Raw genomic sequence first — 24051 nt, 5'->3', positions numbered from 1 at the left:
GTGTACTTGACAACATTTTTGTTATTCTATAAACGGTCCTGCTGTTGCACCTGTTTGCAGCAAGTTGCTTTCTTCTTCTTCTTCTCCGAACGACTATTCTGTCAGCACCTGAAATGAAAACATTTTTCACAGCATTCCAATGGTGTTCGATACCGTCATGTATTGTGCTGTTGATTGCTCTAATTTCGTGAGACCGGTGCGTGGTCCCTGAGTTGTTGACGAGTCGTGGGATCTTTTATTCTGGCGATGTGTGTTACTCCGAACTGTAGCTGTACGCAATCTTAGGGTAGCTATCATTAAGTGGTGATCAAGGGCAAGTCCCATGTCGGTGCCTATCAGTGCTACAAGTAGGTGACTTGTATTTGCCTAATCCCAACCATCGCACTTCGCTTAACCCTAAGATATCCATCCTGTACCGGATACCTTCGGATTAATAGCCTTATCTGTATAATGCGAAACTCTGTAGAGACGGACCTTTCTTTCTTCGCAACTCGTGGGACCAATATGAATGAAAACAAAAAAGAAGAAAATGCTTAGACCGGTATCTCCTTAAGACCGGGCGATAGCTGCCGCTGAAGCCTGTTGCCGTATCTCCTATGGACAACACAAAGCAGGGAACAGTAGAAGTAGGCAGATTGTAATAAATGGCCCTGCCACTGCTACTGAGAGTACACCTCTATCGCAAAAATCCAGATATGAAAAGGAGATACTCTCTAAAAGCCTCTGTTGAATCATTGGAGGCCGGAAAGATACCGCAGCAAACCGCTCGCCTTTCATGGGCAAAAAGAGTACTTATTGGAGCAGGTACCAATAAAAAGACTCTTAAGTTTAAGAGCTAAAGATCTTTGCAGGGGACACACCAACACCAAAGCTTCGTGTGCACAACACCAGCAATCCCCTTTAATCCCATCAAAAATGCAAGTTTCAGTGATGTCACGAAGGGAAAAGTCGGCTAATCGTTAACTGTTGGTCAGAGAAAAGCCCTTGGGTTGTTTTTTAAGCATTTTGAGAGAGCTTCCAGGACCGCTTCCTTCAATTAACGATGGGGGTTGGCATCAAGAAGTGCCATTGTGGTACTCAATAAGGAACATATGAAATCTAGTATTTCCTCGGGAAATAGGTCTAAATCTGTTTTGTGTCCGTTGACACCCAGTCCACACCGATCAGCCCAAAGTATTAGTTTGTCTAAGGCATATACTATGGCTCCCCTTTTTAAAAACAATTCACATACCTTATCTAATCTAATAAATCATTAGGTATATAAATAAGAAGGTCGCTTGAGCAAACTCTTGCGTAAGCTTATAATTTAACACAATTGTTAAACTTAAGTTGGTATTAATTTCAAAGCCTTTAAACGAAATAAATCCAACCTAATTTCAGGTCAATTTCTCCTTTGAAATTCAATTTCACTTAAATAAAACAAACAAATCATTTTATTTGTCAGTAGGGCTGTAATGATATCTCCTTTTTTTTCATGAAAAGCTTCTCTTGAATACCTAAACAAATGTCTAACAAACAAAAGCAACCAAATAGAAAAGCAATCAATGTCAATAGATGTAAACTTGGTATATAAATACCTGAAACATTGATTGATTGCTCAGGTATTTTTTCTATTCAAAATTTCATCAAACGCATTTATATGGCTTTTTATTGTAAAGAAATCCCTATTCAATTTTGTAGAAATTTAAAAATGTGTTCACGTTATATTCATTCAAATTGGCATTAAAAAAACCGATAGCTTGTCAGGACTAAAATGGGAACAATACAAAAATGTCAAAATGTATGACTTCAGTTTGTGTTGGCCTAACTGTTTCTATTTACATATTTCTAAAATTGTCGAGGTTTTGAGGAGAATAACCTGAAATAAAAAAAGACTTCTTCAAATTAATTCTTTTAAAAAATTACCATCTTATTTTGTCAGCACACTAAAAGCTCTAAGGAAAACTTGTTTTTGATTTTCATTTATAAAAGGTTTCCAATAAGAGGGTTCATTTCGGTATTTAAAAATAAGAGTTGTTTTTAAAAGAGAAATCAATAGATGTTCAATGCATTGTAAAGCGGACGTTATGCTATTAACAATAGCAAAACAATATTTGCCAAATAAAGTTGTCCATGATTCATTCGCACATTTGGCGCAGTATGTTCTCGATAGCTTTACGAATTCCGTTCATCTTTAACGTCTTGACACAAATATAAATAGCTTAAGGTTTGAAATAACAAGATTTCGGTTGTTCATTATGATCAGAGGGTCAGAAAACTTGTCTAGCAGACTATTATATAATGTTTTCACCCTTTTTTAGTGAATTTCAATAACTTCTTCACAGCAATCCTTACAGCTTATGATAAATCGACGATGGAGCTTGGTAGTGAACCTGAACAAGTCGAAAGTGATGGTTATCAAGAAAGATGGAGTAAGGTTGAGCTCAAGTGAACAATGGTACTTCAACAATGAGAACATAGAAAGAGTGAAAGAATACTAATACTTAGAGGTATATTTTACCCAAAACTTAAGTATGGCAAAACACCTCAACGAAAAACTTCAAGGCTAAAACCACTATTAACGTGACATGGAGAGAATATTTCAACAAAAAAAACATTGAGCATAGCAGTAAATATAAAGTTTTCGAAGCAGTATCCCAATCAATCCTGTTTTACGCAGCCCAAGTGTGGGGAGCAAAGAAATTTGATACAGTGAAAAAAATCCTGAGATTTTATTTAAAACGAACATTCCGCCTTCCTTCATGCACCCCAAACTATACATGTTAGTGTTAGAAACAGGCTTATCCCCACTCAAAAACGTTGAAAGTGCAAGTCGGTTACATTCTGAAAGTACAGAATATGCTCAACAATCGCTTACCAAAAAAAGCAGCTTTACAAGCGATACAGAGCAAAACAGCATGGGTTAAAGAGTGGATTGGGCTAGCAGAAGATACAGGTGTAAATTTAAATCTCAGTGAACAGAGTACATGGAAATCGTCACTGTACCAGATAATTAGGCGCCTGAATGAAAATTTTATGCTGAATTATAATCTTAATGAAAGAAACTACTTCCAGGACATAAATACTGTAGAGCAAATCTTCAATATGTTTCGGCAAAGAGGTGAACTGCTTAACATAAATTACGTCCCACATCGCGAACATCTTCCACTGCTATGTGATATTTGCAACATGGCTGAACGAGAGGAAATTTTTCATTTTGTCGGAAGGTGTCCAGTCCTGAGAGAAACTAGAAGAAATGTACTTGGTAGAGACTTTTTATCAGAAAACGAAACTTTAGTTTTCTTAAATGAAGTAGATGTGTCTAAAATGCTTATATATTGCAAAACAGCACTTATTTATAGAAGCAGAATTAGAGATGAAAATTTTTAGTTAACACAACTGCAACTTAATTAATTACAAAACTTTAATGCAGCTTAAACTTTGTCAATCAAGCAGACGGTTTAAAGATTGTTAATGAAATTGTACAAATAATTACAAGTAAATAAAATCTATCTTATCTAATCTATCTATCAATACCTTCAATGCATTGTTCAGTCGACTTAAGGACTTGAAAGTAAAGCAAATTTCTAGTATCTGATTGGCCAGCTGCCAAAAAATGGTAACTTTATTGAAATGTTACTGGAAAGTTAGTCAAGAAAATTTCCCTAACTATCAAGTCAAGTTTACTTATTTCATAATAACCATTGATCATGTTTTTTCATTGAACTGAAAGCCTAATTTTATTCTTGTATGATTTATTTATGTTTTTCACAACTCCATTCAATGTTTTGTCTAAAAGGTTCCTAATCAAATTGGAAAAGAAATAAATAGTATTTCCTTACAATATACAAAATGTAGACTTGGCTTGCTAGAGGTGTTTTTTTGTAGACAGTAATTTTTTGGTAGCTTTTGTAGGTTGAACTGAAGGTAGAGGTCAGTAAATTTCCAAGTTTAAAATATATGACACTAAAAAAAATAGCTAGCTGCCTTGGTTTACATTGGGTGCGTTCAATTTTGTGTTGGATAGGGTATTTTAGATAGGTGGATTTTTAGATACCTTATTAAACGAGTTAGATAGCTGTATTGAGATAGCTGTCAAAAAATAAAATTAACTTTTAGCTGTTCACCAAAAGCAGAGAAACATTTAAATAAGCTTTTAAGTCAAAATTGTTGTAAGATAAAACAATTTATGGATAATTCAACTGATTCGTCGGAAGTCAATTTTGAAGTTGAAAAAAATATTTTATTCTAAAATTCATCTTCTATTACATACATATGTACAAAACATCCTCAAATAGAACTTCAACTAACATTTTGTATCTTTTTGTTTACCAATAAATACCAAAAGCTGAAATCAATGTTCAAGTTTCTTGAAATTCAACTATGTATTGAATTAGCGGTTCAGTCAGATACTTACATACCTAAGAAATTCTTGGATACCTTTGGATTCCTTTTTTGACATCTCAGCTGTTTTCGATCAGCTGTTATTTTACACGTAAAACACTACCAAAAAGGTATCCCGATACCCTATCTGTCTTAGATAGAACGCATCCATTTATGTTTAAAGAATGCAGTTGACAGCAAATGAAGTCTCTTATGTTATCTGTTCCAGCCCATTTTTGAAGAGTGTATCGTACCTGCCAAATTTCAAAAAAGGATCCTTTCTAAAGTGACAGTTTATTCAAAATGAAACCTCTCAATAAAAAACATTATACAGTCAACTCCCCCTAAATCAAACTTTCACGGAACGTCATAATAAATTCAAGTAAGAGATATTATTTCTTTTTATTTATTGAATATAAAAAATAAATAAATTAAATACTTAAACCAAAGCTTCTTACTTCTATGGGTCGTGAATTCATTATTGTCTCAACAAGATTATTTAAAAAAATTATTAATTTGTAGTACTCGTTTGAAAAATGATACTATTTTAAAAAGGCTGTTTTGAACCTCATCTGGTACATTTTCTGTCAATTCAATCGCTTTTTCCAATATTTTAATTGCATTTTCGATTACATTATTTTCTGGTATCTTAACGTTTATTATTTCGGCTTCACTTTCGTCATAGTTGGCGTTATCAGTGTGGACTATTTCTTCCAAAAATGTTTTGCTATGCAATATTTCGGTTACTATAACAACGTAGCAAAATTGTAATTAGTTTCAGTTAGCCGGTTCCAGACTTCGTTGGAACTATTGGAATCATGTTGGGCAAATTAGTTATCGATAAAAATAATACTTTGCGCTTCGTCTCGTCTTAACCTTACATCAAGCTTTAAAATCCAAGTAATAAAAAGATCTGCTTTCATCTAAGAAGGTTTATTGGCTACTTAATCAACTGGTAAAGACTTTGTTTTATTAAAACAGCGTTGGGCCTCACAGGGCTGTTGCTCTTTCTTTACTGTGCTTCTCACCAAAATGTGATTCCCCTTTCAAATACAAGGTACGCGTGGACATTTGTACAAAAATTCCCGTTTCACCGACTTTAAAAATATCGTCCGGTTTAAATCATAAGACAACTTTTCAAATATTTTGATTGGCCTTAGAAGCACTTTCACCAGACATAACTTTGCTAAGGATACTATGCCTGGTTTTAAATCTTGTAAGCCAACTATCACTTGTGTTGGAATAAGAAAATCCTAAGCAGTCTGCAAATTTCAGCGATTTCTTTTTTAAGATCGGACCGCTTACAGGTAAACTATTTCTACGCATACTTTCGAAAAACTTAAAAACAGCTTTGACAACACTTTCATAACTCACAAACTTTGTTCCGCTTAAGGTGACCGCTAATATAAGCACACATAAAAATTTGACTTGGAGTGATTAAACATAGTCCAAGATCTTTAAGAATTTGTTCGAGTTGAGGAAATTTCGATTCAGAAGCAGTGTCACTTAGAGGGAGTCGACAAACTTATGTCTTGTAATCATTACTTTAATTGATCTTTAACCATCATGTTTAAGTCTCTGAATCATGAATAAGACTTTTCCACGATGTTATACTTTCAAATGAATCGCTGAAAATTTCCCTTCTCTATGTCTTAAAACTATCCATATGATTTTATTCTAAGTTTTGTTATGTGTTATACCCCTATAAAAATCCTTGCTTGATATGTTTCTATGAGAAAAGTCTCATTATATTTAACTCTGACAGCTATTAATCAACAAAAGCCAGCTTAAGGTATACAATTTCACAGTATCAAGCAATATTTTCTCCATTAAACCGAGTTAAAAATAAACTTAAACAAAAAAAAAACTAATAATAAGTTTTCCAGTGGAAAACAATCATTTAAGATATTTCAATACCTTGACCAAAGGCATTTCCTAGTTAACTAGAGACAGAAGCTGTTTTCATCCGATCTTTATGTCTTAATAACACAACTATACCTACTTTGTTGACTCTTATTTACACCATAAACAGTGCTGTTCAGAAAAAACAGAATACTTTTTTTATTTTATTTTAATATCGGAATTGCATAACAACAGTACCCGTGGCATGATGGTTAGTGCGTTGGACTGTCATGCGAGAGGTCTTGGGTTCGATCCCTGAATGTGCCACCTAAAGTTTTATTCACGGGTATTGCCTCTTGCGAGGAATTGACAAATATCATATCTATGTAATCCAAAAACATAACGAACGATTGAGTTAAAAGCTGCTCGTGAAACTACAGTTACAATAGATTTCACAACCATGAACCAGGATAGAAATTAATAAGGTTTTAGCGAGAAGCAAACGCGTTTTTAATGGAGTGAAAGATTGTGTAACCCATAACGTACGAAGTACTCCATAAACCTTACCAACGAGTCCATTTACATGATCATTCCATGTCAAAAGACTATAAAAAGTCACACAAAGATTCTTTGCTGTAACCACATATTCGGTTGTAGCATTGATCAGAACAGTCATTGGAAAATAAGAAAAATCAAGAGATTTTCTATTAATTACAAGACATTTGGATTTTTTTGGGTTCAACATAAGTCCGTTTGACAAAGACCAATTTGCCACTCTCTTCAGGTCTTCATTGACGCAGAAAGCTCCACGTTCAATAAGGTCAAAGTGACAGTTGAAGTAAAGCTGAACGACATCAGCATACAAGTGAGAGCTGCAATTATGAATTAACTAATGAAGATGGAAGTTCAGTTTTAACAAAGGTATTAGAAAGCAGGTCAATGGCTCCTAGCTTAAACCTTTTGTGCATCAACTCGAAAGTTATATTAAGTTTTATGCGATAAGTCCTTAAAATGTTCCAACAACAATATTGAGTTCCAAAGAAACACATTTCCTTTCTTTGAAATAACATTCTTAGGCCCAGTTTTTCAATAGTTACTCAAGTTTAAGTTAACTGTTATGGCTAGGTCTGGAAGTTAGCTTTTAAAGTACATTTTTTGTAGAAAAACTTAACTTGATTACCAACATATAGTACTTCTATTGGAATTAAGTCAGAGATTTTTTGTCAAACAAAAATTTGGCAAAAATCGATATCTTTCAATTCGACTGTTCTGTCCTAAAATTAAGTTCTTTAGCTCGAAATTTTCTTCAATTCAAGTAATTTGTAAAATTCTTCGTTTGTCAATCATACTTCGATTTGAACCTGGTTTGACATTGACAGTTTGGGTGTGCATTAGTTTAAAGCTGCACTTACTCTTCATAATGAAAGCTCAAATATGTCAAATCTCAAATTCTGGATAAAACGCAGTTATTTTTCACTCAGTTCTGTCCATTTGTATGCATGTGTAATGAAACGATTGATGGAGAGATAGCATTGGAATGGATATACAATTCGATAGCTTGGGTCGAGTCGAGTCGAGAGTAAAGTCATATGTGTATACTGAAAGTCCCCCATAACTGGAATGTTTTTAGTCTTGTTGCCAAATACTTGATTTCTAAAAATAGAAGCCGGGAAAATTAAGCGACTCTTAAACGAATTGAGACACTGAAACAGGGGGGGTGTAGTGGATGCAGAGGTGTGTTATTGGGATTGGCTTGAATTGTACCTATTGGCCGGCCAGATGTGAGGACATTCACAGTCATACACACATTACACATGGTGTAGTGTGTTTTGTATAGTGTATATTATTCCAGTCATCTTGCATATAAATAAACTTATATATATTATTGAACTTAGGCTTAGATTTGAGCAGCTAAACCGCATCTTAATAATGCATTTTTCAAACTATGCTATAAACACCAAGAGAGGGGTCCGTCGGTCTATAAGGCATGCATTGCATACGTCTTACATGATGTGTCACAGATGTTTTTGTGGTATGGCTGTAACTGGATTCAGAATTGGATGGACAGACAGACAGTGAGGCAGCATCAGCTTCAGCTAAAGCAACAGCAGCTTACCTAGAGCTAGCTTACCCTCTACCTAACTCGTTGTACAAACATATGACTTAAGCGGAAAAATAAAAGTTCAAACTGAGTTCATCTTCGGTATTTTATTAGAGCCTAGCTGAGAGCTTGGAGTGAAACTAGCTGTCACACTAGTTGTTGTTAATCAATTCATTCAAACGTTTATGATGCAGTTTGGTGTGTAAAATTTATAGTTGTCATAATACTAGCTGTCATTGTTGGATTAGTTTGGGATTGGATTAGGTTGAATTGGGTTTGGCTTTGGCTTTAGTTGTTTTCATTTGAGTTTTATTTATGTCGATGATGATGATGATAAGATCTTTAAAAGGAAAAGTTGAATTTATATAAATTTAATAAATATAAAATAGAAATGGAGCGAAATTAAAAAAATTATCATAATCGAATACAGGTTGTTTTAAGAAGAGTTTTTCAAACTTATACTGGATAATTTATATATTTATAGAGAACGACTAAATCAATTAAAATAAGTGACATGAAAGATGGCTCAAACATTTAATTAGTTTATCATGGGTAAGGTTTATTTAAAAACTTTTTAAAAGCAGTTATGGCTTAAAACATGCATATTTCTCGCAAAAGATTGTACGGTTTTATTTTGAAAACCATGTCTCCCACGGCCGTGCACCGCTTTTACCAACCTTGGTATTTTTTTGTACCACCTCCGCCTTGGCATCTTACTCTTTGATTTATATACATATAGTATTGACTTTTCAAGGTCGGCTTTGTATGGGTACACACTACACTGTCAAAAGAAGAAGTCTTACGTCCCCTCTTTGATGTATTTTTAAGCTTTGGTATGAACATCACTTCTTCGGATAAGTTAACAGCTGAGGGTCTACTTGTAAATGGTTGACAATGGTTTGCTATGTAACTGATATCAGAAAAAAGAACAGCTTATTGTTGACTTGTAGATGCTTCACAATCTTTTGACTTAAGGCTGACATATTTTAGAAGTTTCATTAAAAATTGTTGAAACCTGGTAACAGATGTGTTGATAGTGGTGTCGATGGTTGAGGTTCTTGAGTATATTCTTTAATGAAATCAGTTTCTGAAAAGACGTTAAACCCATTTACGGCAATAGATGCATTTTGACACCTCAGTTAAACTTTTTGCCAACAATATTAATCATATTTATAAGCTTTTCAGAATTTAGAAACAACTGCCGTTCTGGTTTTCAAAGGTCTAAGCACTTACGAAGTTCCAGATGCTTCATGGCTGAAACATAAACACGTTTCAGCTTCGACTTTGTATGACGTTTACAAGTTCAGCCATACGAGTTCAATGCATGCTATCACAATGAAGCTTCGACCTCACGTTTTATTTAAAAATCGTAAGAAAATAACGTAATGTTACGTAATGTGACTCCAAACAGAAGCTCTAGTTCAAATTTTCAATAAGAGCGCTACAGAAGTTTTTTTTTTAAATAAACCAAAAACGGGTTTGGATATCGATGACATTCTTTATCGCGAAAGTACGTTCGATGTCATTAGGTATGGAGCTCGATTTCTTATGCATAACCATCACGGGCACGCTCGCAGAAGTCCAGACGTTGAACCAATTTTCTACGGTTTTTAAGTACTAGTTCACATTCCATATTCATACTACCGCAATTTCACGTTCCATATTCGTACGAAGTTCATCAATTGTCGCCGGCTTGTTGGCATAGACCAAGGACATGACGTAGCAACACAGGAAATATTTTAACTGCGTCAAATAGCAGGACCGAGGCAGCCAAGCGAATGGTTCAGTCGTGTCCAGTCCAATTCGTGAGATAACAAGTTCTCCAAACTTGTTTACCAATAAATTGATTGTGACATTAGCTGTGTGGCTTGTGGCGTCCATATCATTCAATTGGGACCAAAAATATTTGGTTATCATTGAACAGTAGCGATTCCTATTAACAGTAACGAGCCAGTCTTGATTATCACGGAAGAAGTACGGCCCAATGACGCCGCCGGCCCATAAACCACACCAAACCTAATTTTTTTCTGGATGCTGACTAATGGAGAACGTGTTGCTGTTTGATCAATACCGCATATTCAGCCCTATCATGAATTCTATCGTAATCGCAAATTTTTACGAATCCCGAAAAACTGTATCATGAAATCCGTTCGTAGCGGAAAATCTCATACAATTTTGCATTACGAACGGATTTCATGATACAGTTTTTCGGGATTCGTAAAAATTTCCGATTACGATGGAATTCATGATAGGGCTGATTTTGTTTATTGCCATTCAGTCAGAAATGAGCCGCATATAGCTGAAAATGATTTTTGATGAAAAACCAAATCATTTTCAAGTTGTTGCACAGCCAAATTCACGAACATACAACGCTTCTGGTGGTCAAGCGAGGATGTAGGCCAAGATCTTTTCGCAAAATTCGCCACAATGACATTACAGAGATACCCAACGCTTGAGAACAACGTGTGAGGACATATTTGAGCTTTCTAGAACTAAAGCCTCATCGGCAGCAATATTCTCGACATTTCGGGCACTTCTTTTTCTCACTGGCAAGGAAACATTTTGTACTGTGCCTGTGGATTCAAATTCGTCCAAAATTCCACGGTCAATTGTTGACTTGCTCTTAACATTGAGGCCACTGACTCCGAATTTTGGTACTAAATTTTAATAATTTCGACTCCTTGTTGGCCCGTTTATTTTTCCATCATGAAATGACAAACCTTACTGAAGAGGAAGGTCAAGAGATCGGCGTCGTTTGCTGTCAATGTCGCTCTACTTCTAGAGCGTCCCTGTTGAAAAACCCTGTATATTAGGATATTTCTTGAATGGAATTTTTGTCTTTTTTTCAAACTAAAACATCTTTTGTCTTGGACAGCAATTGTTTCTCAACCCTCTGCAACACCATCTACTTCTACTTAAAATTCTTAATTTTAAATATCAGCACATCCAAATAAAAGAACCTTTATACTCTTTATAATTCGATTTTCAATGTGAAATGGTTTAGGTTGAAAGATTAAAAGGTAAAATGTAAAAATACAAAAGTTAGAAAGTGTTGCTGTTCTTAAATTTAAAACATTTTTATACAAAATTTCAAAATAGCAGAGCAATAAATCCTTTTAACTTCTTACTCCGCAATATGATTTACTCGTATGACAAACACGAAGATGATTTATAGAGAATTTTACATTTTTAAAGGTAGATACAAATATAGCAATATACTTGGCAGGTGTTTGTTTTTTAACAATGTCTGTTCCCGGAAAAAGTTTCTAGATAAAGATTGATTCAGTAAAAAAAGGAATAAACAAGATACGAACAAAATAAAAAAAAAAATGTACTGAGTCATGAAAGAGGAAAACTCTTCAATCATCATAACATCTACCAATTTAAAGTGTGGGTTTTCAAAAGTCAACATAGTTTAACATTTTTGTTCCTCTGTACATCGGAAGCTCTACATCCCTTACAAGAACAGGATATGCACAGAAAAGTAGACAGGAGTGTATATATTGGAACAGGAACCCAATAGATTTTATTTACTTGAATGAAACATATGTACATTATGACTTATGATATAACACACCTTTCCCGTAAATCACCCTACTTATAGTTAGAAATTGTAGTACTTACATGGAAAGAAAAAACTTTTTATTTTTTCTTTAAATGACAAGTTCTTTTGTGATTATAATAACGAGTCTTCTTTAAAGAAAGCAAATATGCATATTTTTGCTATCGGAGGTGCTGTAAAACCTATTTGATTGCATACGTTATAAGGAACACAAATTTGTTTTAAGATATTAAATGCATACGGATCTTCATAATTGCTTAGCTTAAAGGCTTAGGATGTTATTTGTTGACTTATCAATACCAGTATTTTTAAGTCCATCATATTATTATTATTACAAGCTTTTATTGCCTCAGTTTGTTTATTACATTTATTGATATTTAAAATTTTATTTTATGTTTCAAAATGTATGTAAGACAAATTATATGATTTAAAGCGTCAAAAGAAAAAAATTGTTGTTAAATTTAAAAATTTAAAATATTAAAATTATGCAATTATAAATCTAAAATTATATTGAATTTAAAAATAAAATAATAAGCTAACATTTTTAAAGTTATTATTGTTGGTTATTGCCATAATTCCTCAAGGCTATTCATTTGTTTCCAGGGCCGTTGAGAGGAAATCCGGGCCTGGGACGGAAAAATCTCGGGCCTCCCCACCCATATTTACTATTTTTCAAACTTCATGCCTACTGATATGGTACGTTCTAATTTCAATTACGAATACCATGAAATTGGAATTATCGAAAATAATATTTTTTTTTGCAATGTGAACCGAAAAAAGTGTTAATCATCAAATCAATCTCACGGGTATCGTCCAGTTTAGTTGAAATGGAGGATGGATAGAAAATAATTCTAATGCATACGAGTAGATCAGATTCCGAACAGAATCATACATTCAATTCGATATTGCCAACGACATGTTAGTGAATGATAATACGGTGTGATTTTTTGGTATTCCAAATACATATAGTACAGTGAGAAATTGCCAAAAAAATTATCCGCAGTAGTTCAGTTTTCATACAATTGAAAATTTTCCAGAATAATTTATCACAAAATTCCAAAAAAAAAAAATAGCGAAATTCAGACCAAGAGGAAATCGTGAAAGCTGATTTTTGATAGTTGATTATTAAAATCAAGAAAATACCAAACAATTTGACATAAAATAAAAACTTGAAGAAGGTTTTTTTTGTAGACTACTACATTAACATGTGGAAGTTCGCCTCAATTCTTTATATATCTGAATCGATTTGAAATGAGCTTGAATCGACTCGAATCCCATCGGGGATCAAAGTCGAGTAAAAATTTAAGAAGAAAAACTTGTGTGAAGGAGTCTGTTTATTTGCATGTTTGTGTACAAAATATAGCTTTGTTTTAATCAAATAAAAAAAATTACACATGGAGAAGATAGCATATTCGCATATGGTGCTGAACTATTCAGTTCATTGTTTAACAATAATCAAACTATCTCACTTGAGCTTCAGAAAAAACACCATTTGCATTTTAAAAAGTGCTGTCAAACTCAATCAATGGAAAACACATGGTTCCAAATTCACAACTACTCAACGAACACAGCCATCGAGATACAAATGCAATATCAATCGTACCAACATTTTAAAAGTAATAATATATATATATATAATAATAAATACTCTTTATTGTTTTTCTTTATACTAAAGTATTATCACAATGTTTGAATTAATGCTAGTTTTCATTCAATGCAATATTTTCTCTTTGCAAACGAGCTTTCCTAGCTTTCTGAGCAAAACAACTTATATTTGCATCAAAATTCAATTTCCTTGCCAAAGGAGCTTCGATGCATAGCAAGTCCGAAAGCACGATCTTTGTTCTGGCAAGTACGCTAAATGAACGTTCGGCATTACCTAGGGTTCAAGGTATGGTGGAAAACACACGCGAAAATCATCTCAAAGTTTTGGGAATAAATAGCATTGAGCAAACTCAATGACGGAAGCTCTGCTTCAAAATTGGCTTTATAAATGTGTTTCAGATGAACTATTTCTTCATTCAACTCTTGGGACACATGCGAATTATGAAACTTGTAGTGGAGTTTTTAATCTTAATTTCGTCGATTGTTGAAAACTGCCATACAAATGAAAATGTAGCATTCAAATTTTTCATCGTATCGAACCGACGAGAAATTTCAAATATAATTGAATCAACAATAACGTAAAAGGTGTTTCTCTTGAAATTTATTTCTTCGTCTGTTTCAATTTGCTCTCCGGCTCCTTGGCTTAAAATGTCCCTTTAATTGCCTTGGACAGAAACCGAAATGAATATTTGTGTTTTGTTTTAAGTTGCCGGGCCCCTTATTTTGACTTAAAAAATATTTAAAATAAAATATATTTAAATTAAATAAGAAAAGCGAAACAATTTTTTATAACTACCTTTCAATAGTTCAGAGTTGCCCAATTATTCATAAAATAATAACAAAAATGTACGCCAATATTTATCGGAGACCCAGATGGACAAGCTTGTGACTCATAGATTGGAAGATAACATACAAACAGGGGCCCTATTGCGAAACCATGAATGATTTTAAACTTTCGAGCCCTAAACACAAGTGGGAATTGGTATGTTGATGATAAATAGAGTATATTGAAACAAAAAATACTCTCCCTATTGCTTTCAACTTTACGGGCCCCTAAAATTACTGGGCCGGGGGTTTCCCCCTCTCGACGGGGCTGTGCGTCTCTATTTTGGGCTTCATTGTACCAATTTGTGGTTATTTGTGGTAGGTGGTCACTCCATCTTTTATCGTGTCGTCCTGCTGGTCTAATGTTCTCTGCTCTCCATTTCGTCGTCATTTTTGTCCATCTTTGGTCTTTGAAGCCCAGATAGATAACCTGCCAAGGCCTTTTTCAGCATTCTTATTGTATTTTTGATATTTTCTAGTTTGTCATATTTACTTTGAAGGTCATTATTCTTCTTTGGCTGTTATAAAAGCTGATTAATATTTGTCTTAATATTTTCTTTATAAGTAGTTATTTTTTATAATAAACTATTTAAGGGATAACGTATATTTGTCGATTTCTTCTTGAAATGTTTTATGGTCAACTTTTATCTTCATTCTTGCTAATCCGAGATCGCTGTCAAAATGTATATTTTTAATAACAGTTATGTTTTGAATGGTTCCAATTTTGTTTTTGAGGTTGAGGGCTATTTCGTTTTTGTCTTAACATTCGGTGGGATCCACGTCCAGCCACTCGATCCCCGCTTTTCTTTCTTGATCTATATCCAGAGGTCCTACAGTTTAGTTTTCTTCTTGAGTTAATCTTTTTCCAAGTTTTGCATTGAAATCCTCTATTACGTACATTAACTATGTTTTGTTGTTATTATCGCATTTACTATCGTATAGAACATTTTTGTAAGCTGCTACTGTCGAAATTTAAGTCGGATCTAGCATCTAGTTCGTAGCTTTGTTTCGCCCAAGCGTAGAAACGGAAGTGTCCCCCAATTTTAATAAAATGGAAAAAGAACAATATCGTTCGATCCTGGTTTTTGGAAGGAAAATCAAAGAACAATTGAACTCAGTCTTATTTGACTCTTCTCCTTCGATGGCCACAGTCAAAAACTGATATAGCGAGTTTCAGCACGCCACGTTCAGTTGACTTAAAAACAGCTAACATGGAGGATAACGTAACAAAAAGCTACGATCTCGTATTTGAAGACCGCCGGTTGAAGGTGCAAAAGACAGGCAAGACAGTATTCATCTCAAAAGACCACAAGACATTTTGAGAATGAGAATTTTGTCGGCGAGATTGGTGCCCGTTTGTTCACTCCGGACAACAAGTGCAGCCTTGAGACCACTTTAAAGCAGTGTTTGACACTTTTTATGAGCAAACCGAAAGAGTTTTGTGGCAGTATATGAAAAATGGATCCACTGATACACTCCAGAGATCAAGAAATTTTACCCGGCAAATGTGCTCCGAAGAAGGCCAATTGTCTGGAATTGTAATGGCCACTTTATTTCTGGAATTCACAAGATGTATTCTACATCGATTACCTGCAAAAAGGCTAAATGGACAGAGGCCAGTATTATGCCGAATTATTGCGCCCTGATTCTACCTCAAATTACAAAATAAAACGGCCGCATTTTACCACGGCCAAATTGGTCGAATTGGGCTACGAACCGCTGCCCCATTCAACATATTCTCCAGATTTGGCCTCGTTTGACTTATTTTTATTTCCAGACTTTAAAACCTCACTTGTCGTGCAGAAATTGCGAAAGAGACGGGTCAAATAAATTGGAGCATAGCTGCCTCAAATGTGTTTAGGCAAAAGGCGACTATGATAAAAAATAAATGTAGACCTTTTCAAAACGTTCGCTCTCATATTCTCTCATTATGAAATCGGATGATAATTATCTTGTCTTTTACTTCTTTTTTAATCAAAAAACCTACTCCAGAGGCTTTTAGTTTCTACTGTGTAGCAGAAGATATCGTTGTCGTTATTAAGAATTCTTTATCCAAGTAGTCTTATTTCGGCTAATCGTATTATTTCCCAATTTATGTTTTTCAATGCTAGCCTTAATTCCTATTTTTCGTCTGAAGAAAGTGTCCTGATATCAAAACTACCAATTCTTAGTGCATTTTCTTGATTATTAACTGTTTTGATTTCTGTTGATTTATTTTTGATCTACTCTTCAGACTGTGATCAGTCGGTTTGGGAAGAAAATATAAGAAGCTTAGTATAGCTTAATACAACAATATCCTTTCGAAAATATTTTATGGCATTTCTAACATTTTTAGTATACCAAAACCCTCCATTTAAATTGAGGTAGTGAAAAGTCTTTAAGGAACGTCAATATTTGTTGTTTTTTATTTCTTAAAATAGTAAATAATTATGAAGCAAATATTCTTTTCATTCAGAAAGAGTCAATCATTTAATGGTTTTATGTTGATGATTGAGCGATAACATTTGAAACCTGTCAAACTCAGTTGTAGTTTGAAATTTCATAATATTAGTTAAATTATTAGGAACAATTAATTAAATCTTATTACACATAAGACACAAGTCTCAAACTTAGCAACTTTTGAAATGTTCATGCATTACGCTGTAACAATTGTCATTATAATCAATTGACCACACAAATGAATAGCCCTATATGTTTTTAATTTCAATAAGTGCAAAAGGAACATTATTTTAAATAAGCTACATAATTTTGTTTACGCTCCAAGTCTGGTTAAGAACAAATTAGCATATTTCCAAGTACCTCACCTGGATATTCACAATATCAAAACATATGAAAATATTATGTAGATAATAAGCAACAAGTTCAAGTATCTAAATCCTGACCTGACCATAAGGAGTATAAAATGCTGTTATGTGACGAACAACGACAGTCATAACAGAACAATGAATAATAAAGTTATGTGTATAAAAATGTACATTGTACGTATGACATAACATTATAAATCTCTACTCGTACATCAGGATGACGAATGTTTCAAAATATATTTAGTTGGATAAAATTAGGGAAACCGGATGTGCTCTCAGTCATTTTATTGTTCTGATTTTATTATAAGAGAAAAAAATATATTTTTTTGTACTTCATTAGAAGAGATTGTATAGTGCTACATACTTTATAAAAAAATAATTTTTATTTGCTGAAATAAGAATGTTTCTTAGGGAGATTTATGAAGACCAAGCAGTGAATAATAAGAACTTATACTCAACACCATTCTTCACTTAAAATTGTCCTACTTTTTATTTAAGGATGTTAGTAAGATGGTATTTTATTTGTCTTAATTTGTTTTCATTAAAATGTATCAAATTCTAGAGAAGTAGAGTTATTTTTATGTCTATAATGAAACGTTTAAAAAGTAATGTATATTTACATATATAAATTAACACCGACTTCTTTATAAATGAAAATACTAACAATCCAATGAAAGTTAAGATCAAAATCAAGTTATGATCCCTCAGGCTAATTTGGAAGTTAGGAGGATTAGGAGGGGACTAGTAATTCTTTAGAACCTCCAACTCTATTAGTTATAGATTCATGCTGAGAAACTATTATTCCGGTCAACGTGAATATTCAGTTTGTTTCTAAAATCAGTACTTAAACCCAAATCCGTATTAATTTTTGTAAATATCGTTTTCTTAAATTCTATACCCAATTTTTCGTCTGTAAAATATACCAAATTAAGTAATCCAATTTCAACGTACGGTGTGGCAGGGATAAGCTAAATAAAGTCCAACGTTCAGCTTGCCTATGTATAAGCGGATCGCTTCGCACGACCCCATCTGCGGCACTGGACACCTTGCTCTACCTAACACCTCTTGATATATATTTAGAAAACAAATAGTTGCAAGGTCTGCTATTCGCTTCAAAGCTTCGTCGCAGTGGACTAACAACAACATTGGCCACTCCATAATTCTAAGGTATTTAGAATCAATTCCAAAGCACACAGGCACATCTCCCAACTGCAATTCGACAGAAACTTTTAGATTTCTATACCTCCCAGATCTTTTGGGAGGATGAGTAAATCCATTGGGTCCACATCCAGATGTGTCAAAAACAAAAGAAGGGGTTGGTGGAGGTGTGTACTCTGAACGACTGAAATTAAGTCTCTCATTCCTGAAGCGTGTTCCAGGCGGAACTTTTGGCGATAAAAGAAGTCTTGTCTTGGCTCAAAGAAAACGTGATATCAAAATCTGATATCCGTATTTTCTCTGATGCCCAGGCCGCTATCAAAACTCTTGATTCTGTCTCTACAAACTCTATAACAGTCCATAACTGTCGATCATCGCTAATGGAGATGGCACTACAATTTAATATTCACCTTTACTGGGTGCCGGGCCATAGAGACATTCCAGGTAACTGTAAGACAGATGAACTCGCCAGGAACGGTACAGTACAGCCCATCCTACCACGTTTGGGACAAGTACTGGCATACCAATCGCTAATTGTAAACTGCTGCTAATGCAAGACGCTGCGAGGAGGGCAGGCACCAGGTGGAACAACATCACCACGTGTCAAGCCACAAAAAACATCTGACCAACACTGGATTTAAAACGTTCAAGGTGCTTGCTCTCTCAAAGCAGATCGCATGTAAGCTCGATAATAGGTATCATAACCGGACACTGTCTAATAGGAAAGCAAGCCACGAGACTAGGCGTATTCTCAAATGATTTTGCAGAAGCTGTATGGACTGCCCTGCTCTGTCTCGAAAACACAAGAATTACCTAGGAGAATTCTTCTTTAACAATCTAAACGATCTAAATCATATCGGGCTATTAAACTGACCTTAGTGTATCCGTTTCCATCTTGGACAGCCACTATAACCTAACCTAACCTAATTAATCCAAAAAGTCTTTTAAAATAACCACACCTCATACTTTATTCGATTCTATTTGCAATAGCAACTTACTAACTATTTGGTAAAAGAATTAACGGTTCCTTCTAGGCAAATTCCTGCAGAAAGAATTGATAACAACACACATTCAAAAAACTTTTTCGGTGCTTCCTCTACTACATACCATCTATTCGCTTTCACTGAAACTGAAACTGAAACATGGTTGAGAGCCACTATCTTAATCATGGAACTTTTAGACCAATAGTTCTTAATTAATGAAATATCGTCACGTTGGTATAGCATTTAAGAAGGTGGTGTAGCCCTATAGCTATTAGAAATAATTTTTGTATGAATTCCATAATATTCCTTTTTAACCTAGCAATTGAAAATCCAAAATTCTTTGCTTTATTCGTCTTGATCATCTCTTGGATATCACTGATTTGAATAGCAATATTCTTCCTTTAGGTGACTTCAACCTCCGATACATTAGCTGGGTCACATCAGAAGACTAGTCTTACTTAATGGTAATTCGCAAGACTGTTCATATTCCATACATTTCGGAAAGATAATTTGGAGCAACTTTCTGAACTTTTAACTGACGTTGACGTTAGAGGTTCACAATTTTATAATGTATTGGAATCGATCATAAAATATATCGTTCCCCTTAAAATATATACGTCTACGAAAGAGATTAAAATGCTTTAAAAAAAGAGAAAAAAGGCTTAGAAAATCATGAAGCATATGTTACTGTTACCCTCTTTGAAAAGTTTAAATCTGTTTAATTATTTATTCTCTTAAACTTGACCCCAAAACTTTTGGAAATTTGTTAAAATAAAGATAACTTAGTACCAAATCAAAAAATTTGTAACGCGTTTTGCTAACAACTTTCTTTCCTGTAAAAATAAATGAAAAATTCTTTCTTTACTTGCGAGACTGTCCCCAGACAACCTTTAATAATGTTCAAATATCGTTAGACAAAATCTTGCATTACTTGGCCTTATGATGATTATTCCTTTTGTAAGTCAGAAGTGGCAACTCCCCTTCCTTTCACTATCTATAAACTCAGGTAAATTCCCAATAATATGAAAGAAGACATTTGCCTCGCAAGTCTTTAAAAAGGGTAACAAGCCTAACATTTGTTATTACAGACCAATCCCTAAATTGTTGTGTATTAACAATTTTTGTTTGTTTGTGATAGTTTACATTTTAGCTGCAAGAATATTGTATATAATCAACAACATGGTTCTATGCAAAAACGTTCGACAATTACTAATCTACTTGTATTTTTGCATAATTCCTGAACTCGTCACGAGCTCGGCTGTTTTTACACTGATATTCTAAAGCTTTTGACCAACTTTAATATACTCTTGGCATGATAATTAGTGCGTTGGATATTAGATTTTAAGTTAAAACACAAACACTTTTTAAATTCTTTTAATGTTGCTTCTACAACGTTTTAATTTAGAATAATAGAAAAGTAGGATACTTATACTTATACTACATATAATACTTAGGAAGGGATTTCCCCGTTTAAAATTCATATTCTTATGTTACTATGTTTCTGAATTGAACAATGAACAAGTATTGTATTTTAATCAGTGATGCCACATTAGATTTTTTTTGTTTAAATTCAATATTGGACTGTCATGCCAGTGGTCTTGGGTTCGATCCCTGCCTGTGCCACCTAAAGTTTTATTCACTGATACCGCCTCTTGAGTGGAATTGATACATTCTCCATGAGTAATTCTTGTCATGAAAAGTGCTTTCTCAAATTAGCAGTTCGGATTCGGCTTAAAACTGGAGGGGACCTACAAACAGTACTCGCACACAGGAATGGTTGAGAGTTGTAAGTCACTAGGCCCTAGTTCTCAACGGACTGCTGCGCCACCCATATTATCATCATCCCATTTAAGCTTAAGGCAAAGGGGTTTATCCTCAGTTTATGGCATGGATTCTAACTTAACCTCAAAATATGTCTTATCAACTTAAACTCAGAAGTTCTTTCTCTAGCCCTTTCATTACCGAATCAGGAGTTCCGCTGGGTAGACATTTAGGACCTCTACTCTTTATTCTTAGCTATCAATGATGTACCCTTTTGTGTACGACACAGTAACATTTTATTCTATGGGGATGATATGAAAATCTTCAATATCTATTTTTCCCCCTCTAAAGGAATTTGCACACATATTATCAATGTGTCTGCCTAAACCTGGGAACCAGACATATTGGCGTGATAGTCGTTTTATTCTACAAATAACCCAGTGGCCTTGATGGACGTATTTCAGTAACTACGACCCGTAGTACGCTAACTTACTCTCAAAATACGATTTGATATCTGACTCGTCCTCTGCCAGCCGAGCTGGCCATCCATTCTTTATGTAAGCAGCAACCTTCTTCAATAATTTATCTTTTAAAAAAGCATAGTTACTTATCAATTTAGAATTTATGAGATCAGTACCAAAATTGTCCATAACCGAACTCACTAATGGATTCGTTGGAATTCACAATCATCAGATTAAGTCAGTGACTTGGCATGCTTCAAAGTGCTGTTCCATTTGTATGAGGTATGTTTTCCTCCTCCTTATAAGCTGGAAATGGTTGGACAACCGAAGCACTTGTCGAAGAAAACTATGTCACCATCAAATCACGGTGTGATATTAAAACTTTTGTTTCCATGAATTCCTAATCGAATTATGCACCATTTAATGAAATTTTTACAAGAATTCAAGACCAACAATTCAAAATTTTAATTAATTTTAAAGTTTCCATTACTAAGTTTTAAATTTAAAAAATATTTCCAAATTCAAGACCAACAATTTATAAAAAAAAAATCTTAAAAAAACTCAACTTTAAATTGTTGTAATTAAATTAAATTCTTCACAATTTTAAAATTCAAATGAAGTAGAAAATAACACACATTATCCAAAAGCCATGATTAAACAATTATATCTTAAAATTATAGCTTATTTTGTATATACACACACATATTTAACTTAAAAACGTGCTTTGAATTCTAAGACTTCTCAGAAAACGTTTTTTCTCTGATTACATTTTTAGTTTTTGTTCCTGGAAAAAGTGATTTCCGGTGAAAACTAGAACTGATAAAACAATAGAAAATTTGTATGATTAAATCCTTTCAATGGGGAGGAGATAATTTTCTAGCATTACGGATGTTGGTTTTTATAAAACATCAACACATCAGAGCCATCGATATAGACCTGTCGCTTTTAAAACGAACAAAACATGCACACCACATCCTTTTCCTGGCTTAGGTTCGAGTGCTCTTCAATGAGTAGGTATCCTGTTTCCATCATTAGCTGGCAAAATGAATCATATGTCTATAAATGGGACGCTAACGCTGCTGGATGAGAGTGGTTGATGCTCTGGACGTCGTCGTCGTCCACATATCAGATATCTTTCACATCGTAGTTTTAGGTAGCGCAAAGCATAGGGAAGTTCCATGAACTTAGATTTTAATGAATTTCAGTTTAGATGCAAATGTTTAGGTACTCGTAGCTCTGAATTTTGTTTATGAAACTTGCAATAATCGATAGTAATTTACAACAAACATTCACTTGTTTATAATTTTAACAATTTTTGTTTTTCTTTTTTTCAGAGGAAAAAATTCCAGCCAATAGGTGTCGCGCTGATCGGCCCCGGCCTAAGGGGCCATGACGCGTTGGCCCTTTAATCTACTCCTATTGCTCTCGGTGGCAATTGTCCCGGGTGTCATAACTGTGCGAGGTCATTATAACAAAACAGTGCTCAATGTTGGCTATTTGACTGCAATAACAGGTGAACTTAAAGACAAACAAGGTCTAGCAATATCAGGTGCACTAACAATGGCTTTAGATGAGGTAAATTAATAATTTAATTGAACATTTATTTAATATAATAATTTGGTTTTTTATTTTCTTATAGATAAATAATGATGAAAAACTATTGCCAAATGTTACACTTGCTCTGCGCTGGAATGACACTCGGGGCGATACAGTGGCTGCTACTCGAGCTATAACCGAAATGATTTGCGATGGAATTGCAACTTTTTTTGGTCCAGAAGGACCATGTCATGTGGAAGCGATAGTATCTCAAAGTAGGAATATTCCAATGATTTCTTATGTAAGTGAATTTTATTAATAAATTATGTTTTTAGTTTTGAAAGAAAAGAACAAGTTTGGTGCAAAATATTTGTTTGGTCCTTCTAGAAATGTTCCAATACTCTTACGCTTGTAAGAAAAAGAATTAGATGAAGTTGGTTTATGTTATAAGCACTTTAAATGTCGTTGTGGTGAGCAAAGGCCTTCAAACACCGTCGAGTCAGTTTCTTTGAATTTATAGCAAAAGTTTCTTTTTTAAAGTCAACAAAAAGGTTTTGTTTTGTTTAAAATTAACAACACGTAGAGTCGTCGTAGTCTATTAATATATTTTAGAAAAACAATAATCATTTGTTCACGTTTCATTTAGCAAATCCATTACAAGCTATGCCTATATACATTTTATTTTTAGGAGACCTTATGTAAGTTATCCTTATCATAGACAGTGAAATTCGTATGTTGTAATGTTTATGTAACTTGTGGATGCTTGCGTACTTTGTGTTTTGTCACCAAAAAATAAATTGAATATAATAAACATCAAATGCACGACTAAGTTTGTTTTAGAAGGGATCTATGTTAAATATTATTTTCGTGGTCTAGTGGTTAATGAAAGAACATAAATTGAATGGATGCAATGAATATTTAACATTTAAAACTAAGTTTGAACCATACATTCCTGGACCTTAAATTTGCTTAATTTTTGTTTGGATTAAATTTTGTTTGTTTATAATAATTTACAAGCACTTAGGGCGTTATTAAAACCCCTTATATACTT

General features: G+C 34.0%; 1 protein-coding gene across 5 annotated transcripts in view; it reads left to right on the top strand.

Moving 5' to 3' along the window:
• Positions 1-24051, top strand: part of LOC129941611 (receptor-type guanylate cyclase Gyc76C-like) — a 178537-nt gene that overhangs the window by 113670 nt on the left and 40816 nt on the right. For all 5 annotated transcript variants that reach the window (XM_056050543.1, XM_056050469.1, XM_056050325.1 and 2 more), the window contains 2 exons: positions 22799-23039; positions 23104-23301. In XM_056050543.1, the coding sequence (XP_055906518.1) occupies positions 22854-23039; positions 23104-23301 (384 nt within the window). In that variant the 5' untranslated portion in view covers positions 22799-22853. The remainder of the gene's footprint in view (positions 1-22798; positions 23040-23103; positions 23302-24051) is intronic.

The sequence above is a fragment of the Eupeodes corollae genome, chromosome 1 (genome assembly GCF_945859685.1).
Source record: "Eupeodes corollae chromosome 1, idEupCoro1.1, whole genome shotgun sequence".
Lineage (NCBI taxonomy): Eukaryota > Metazoa > Arthropoda > Insecta > Diptera > Syrphidae > Eupeodes > Eupeodes corollae.
Note: the sequence above shows the minus strand (reverse complement) of the source record. Positions and strands in the feature narration are given on the sequence as shown.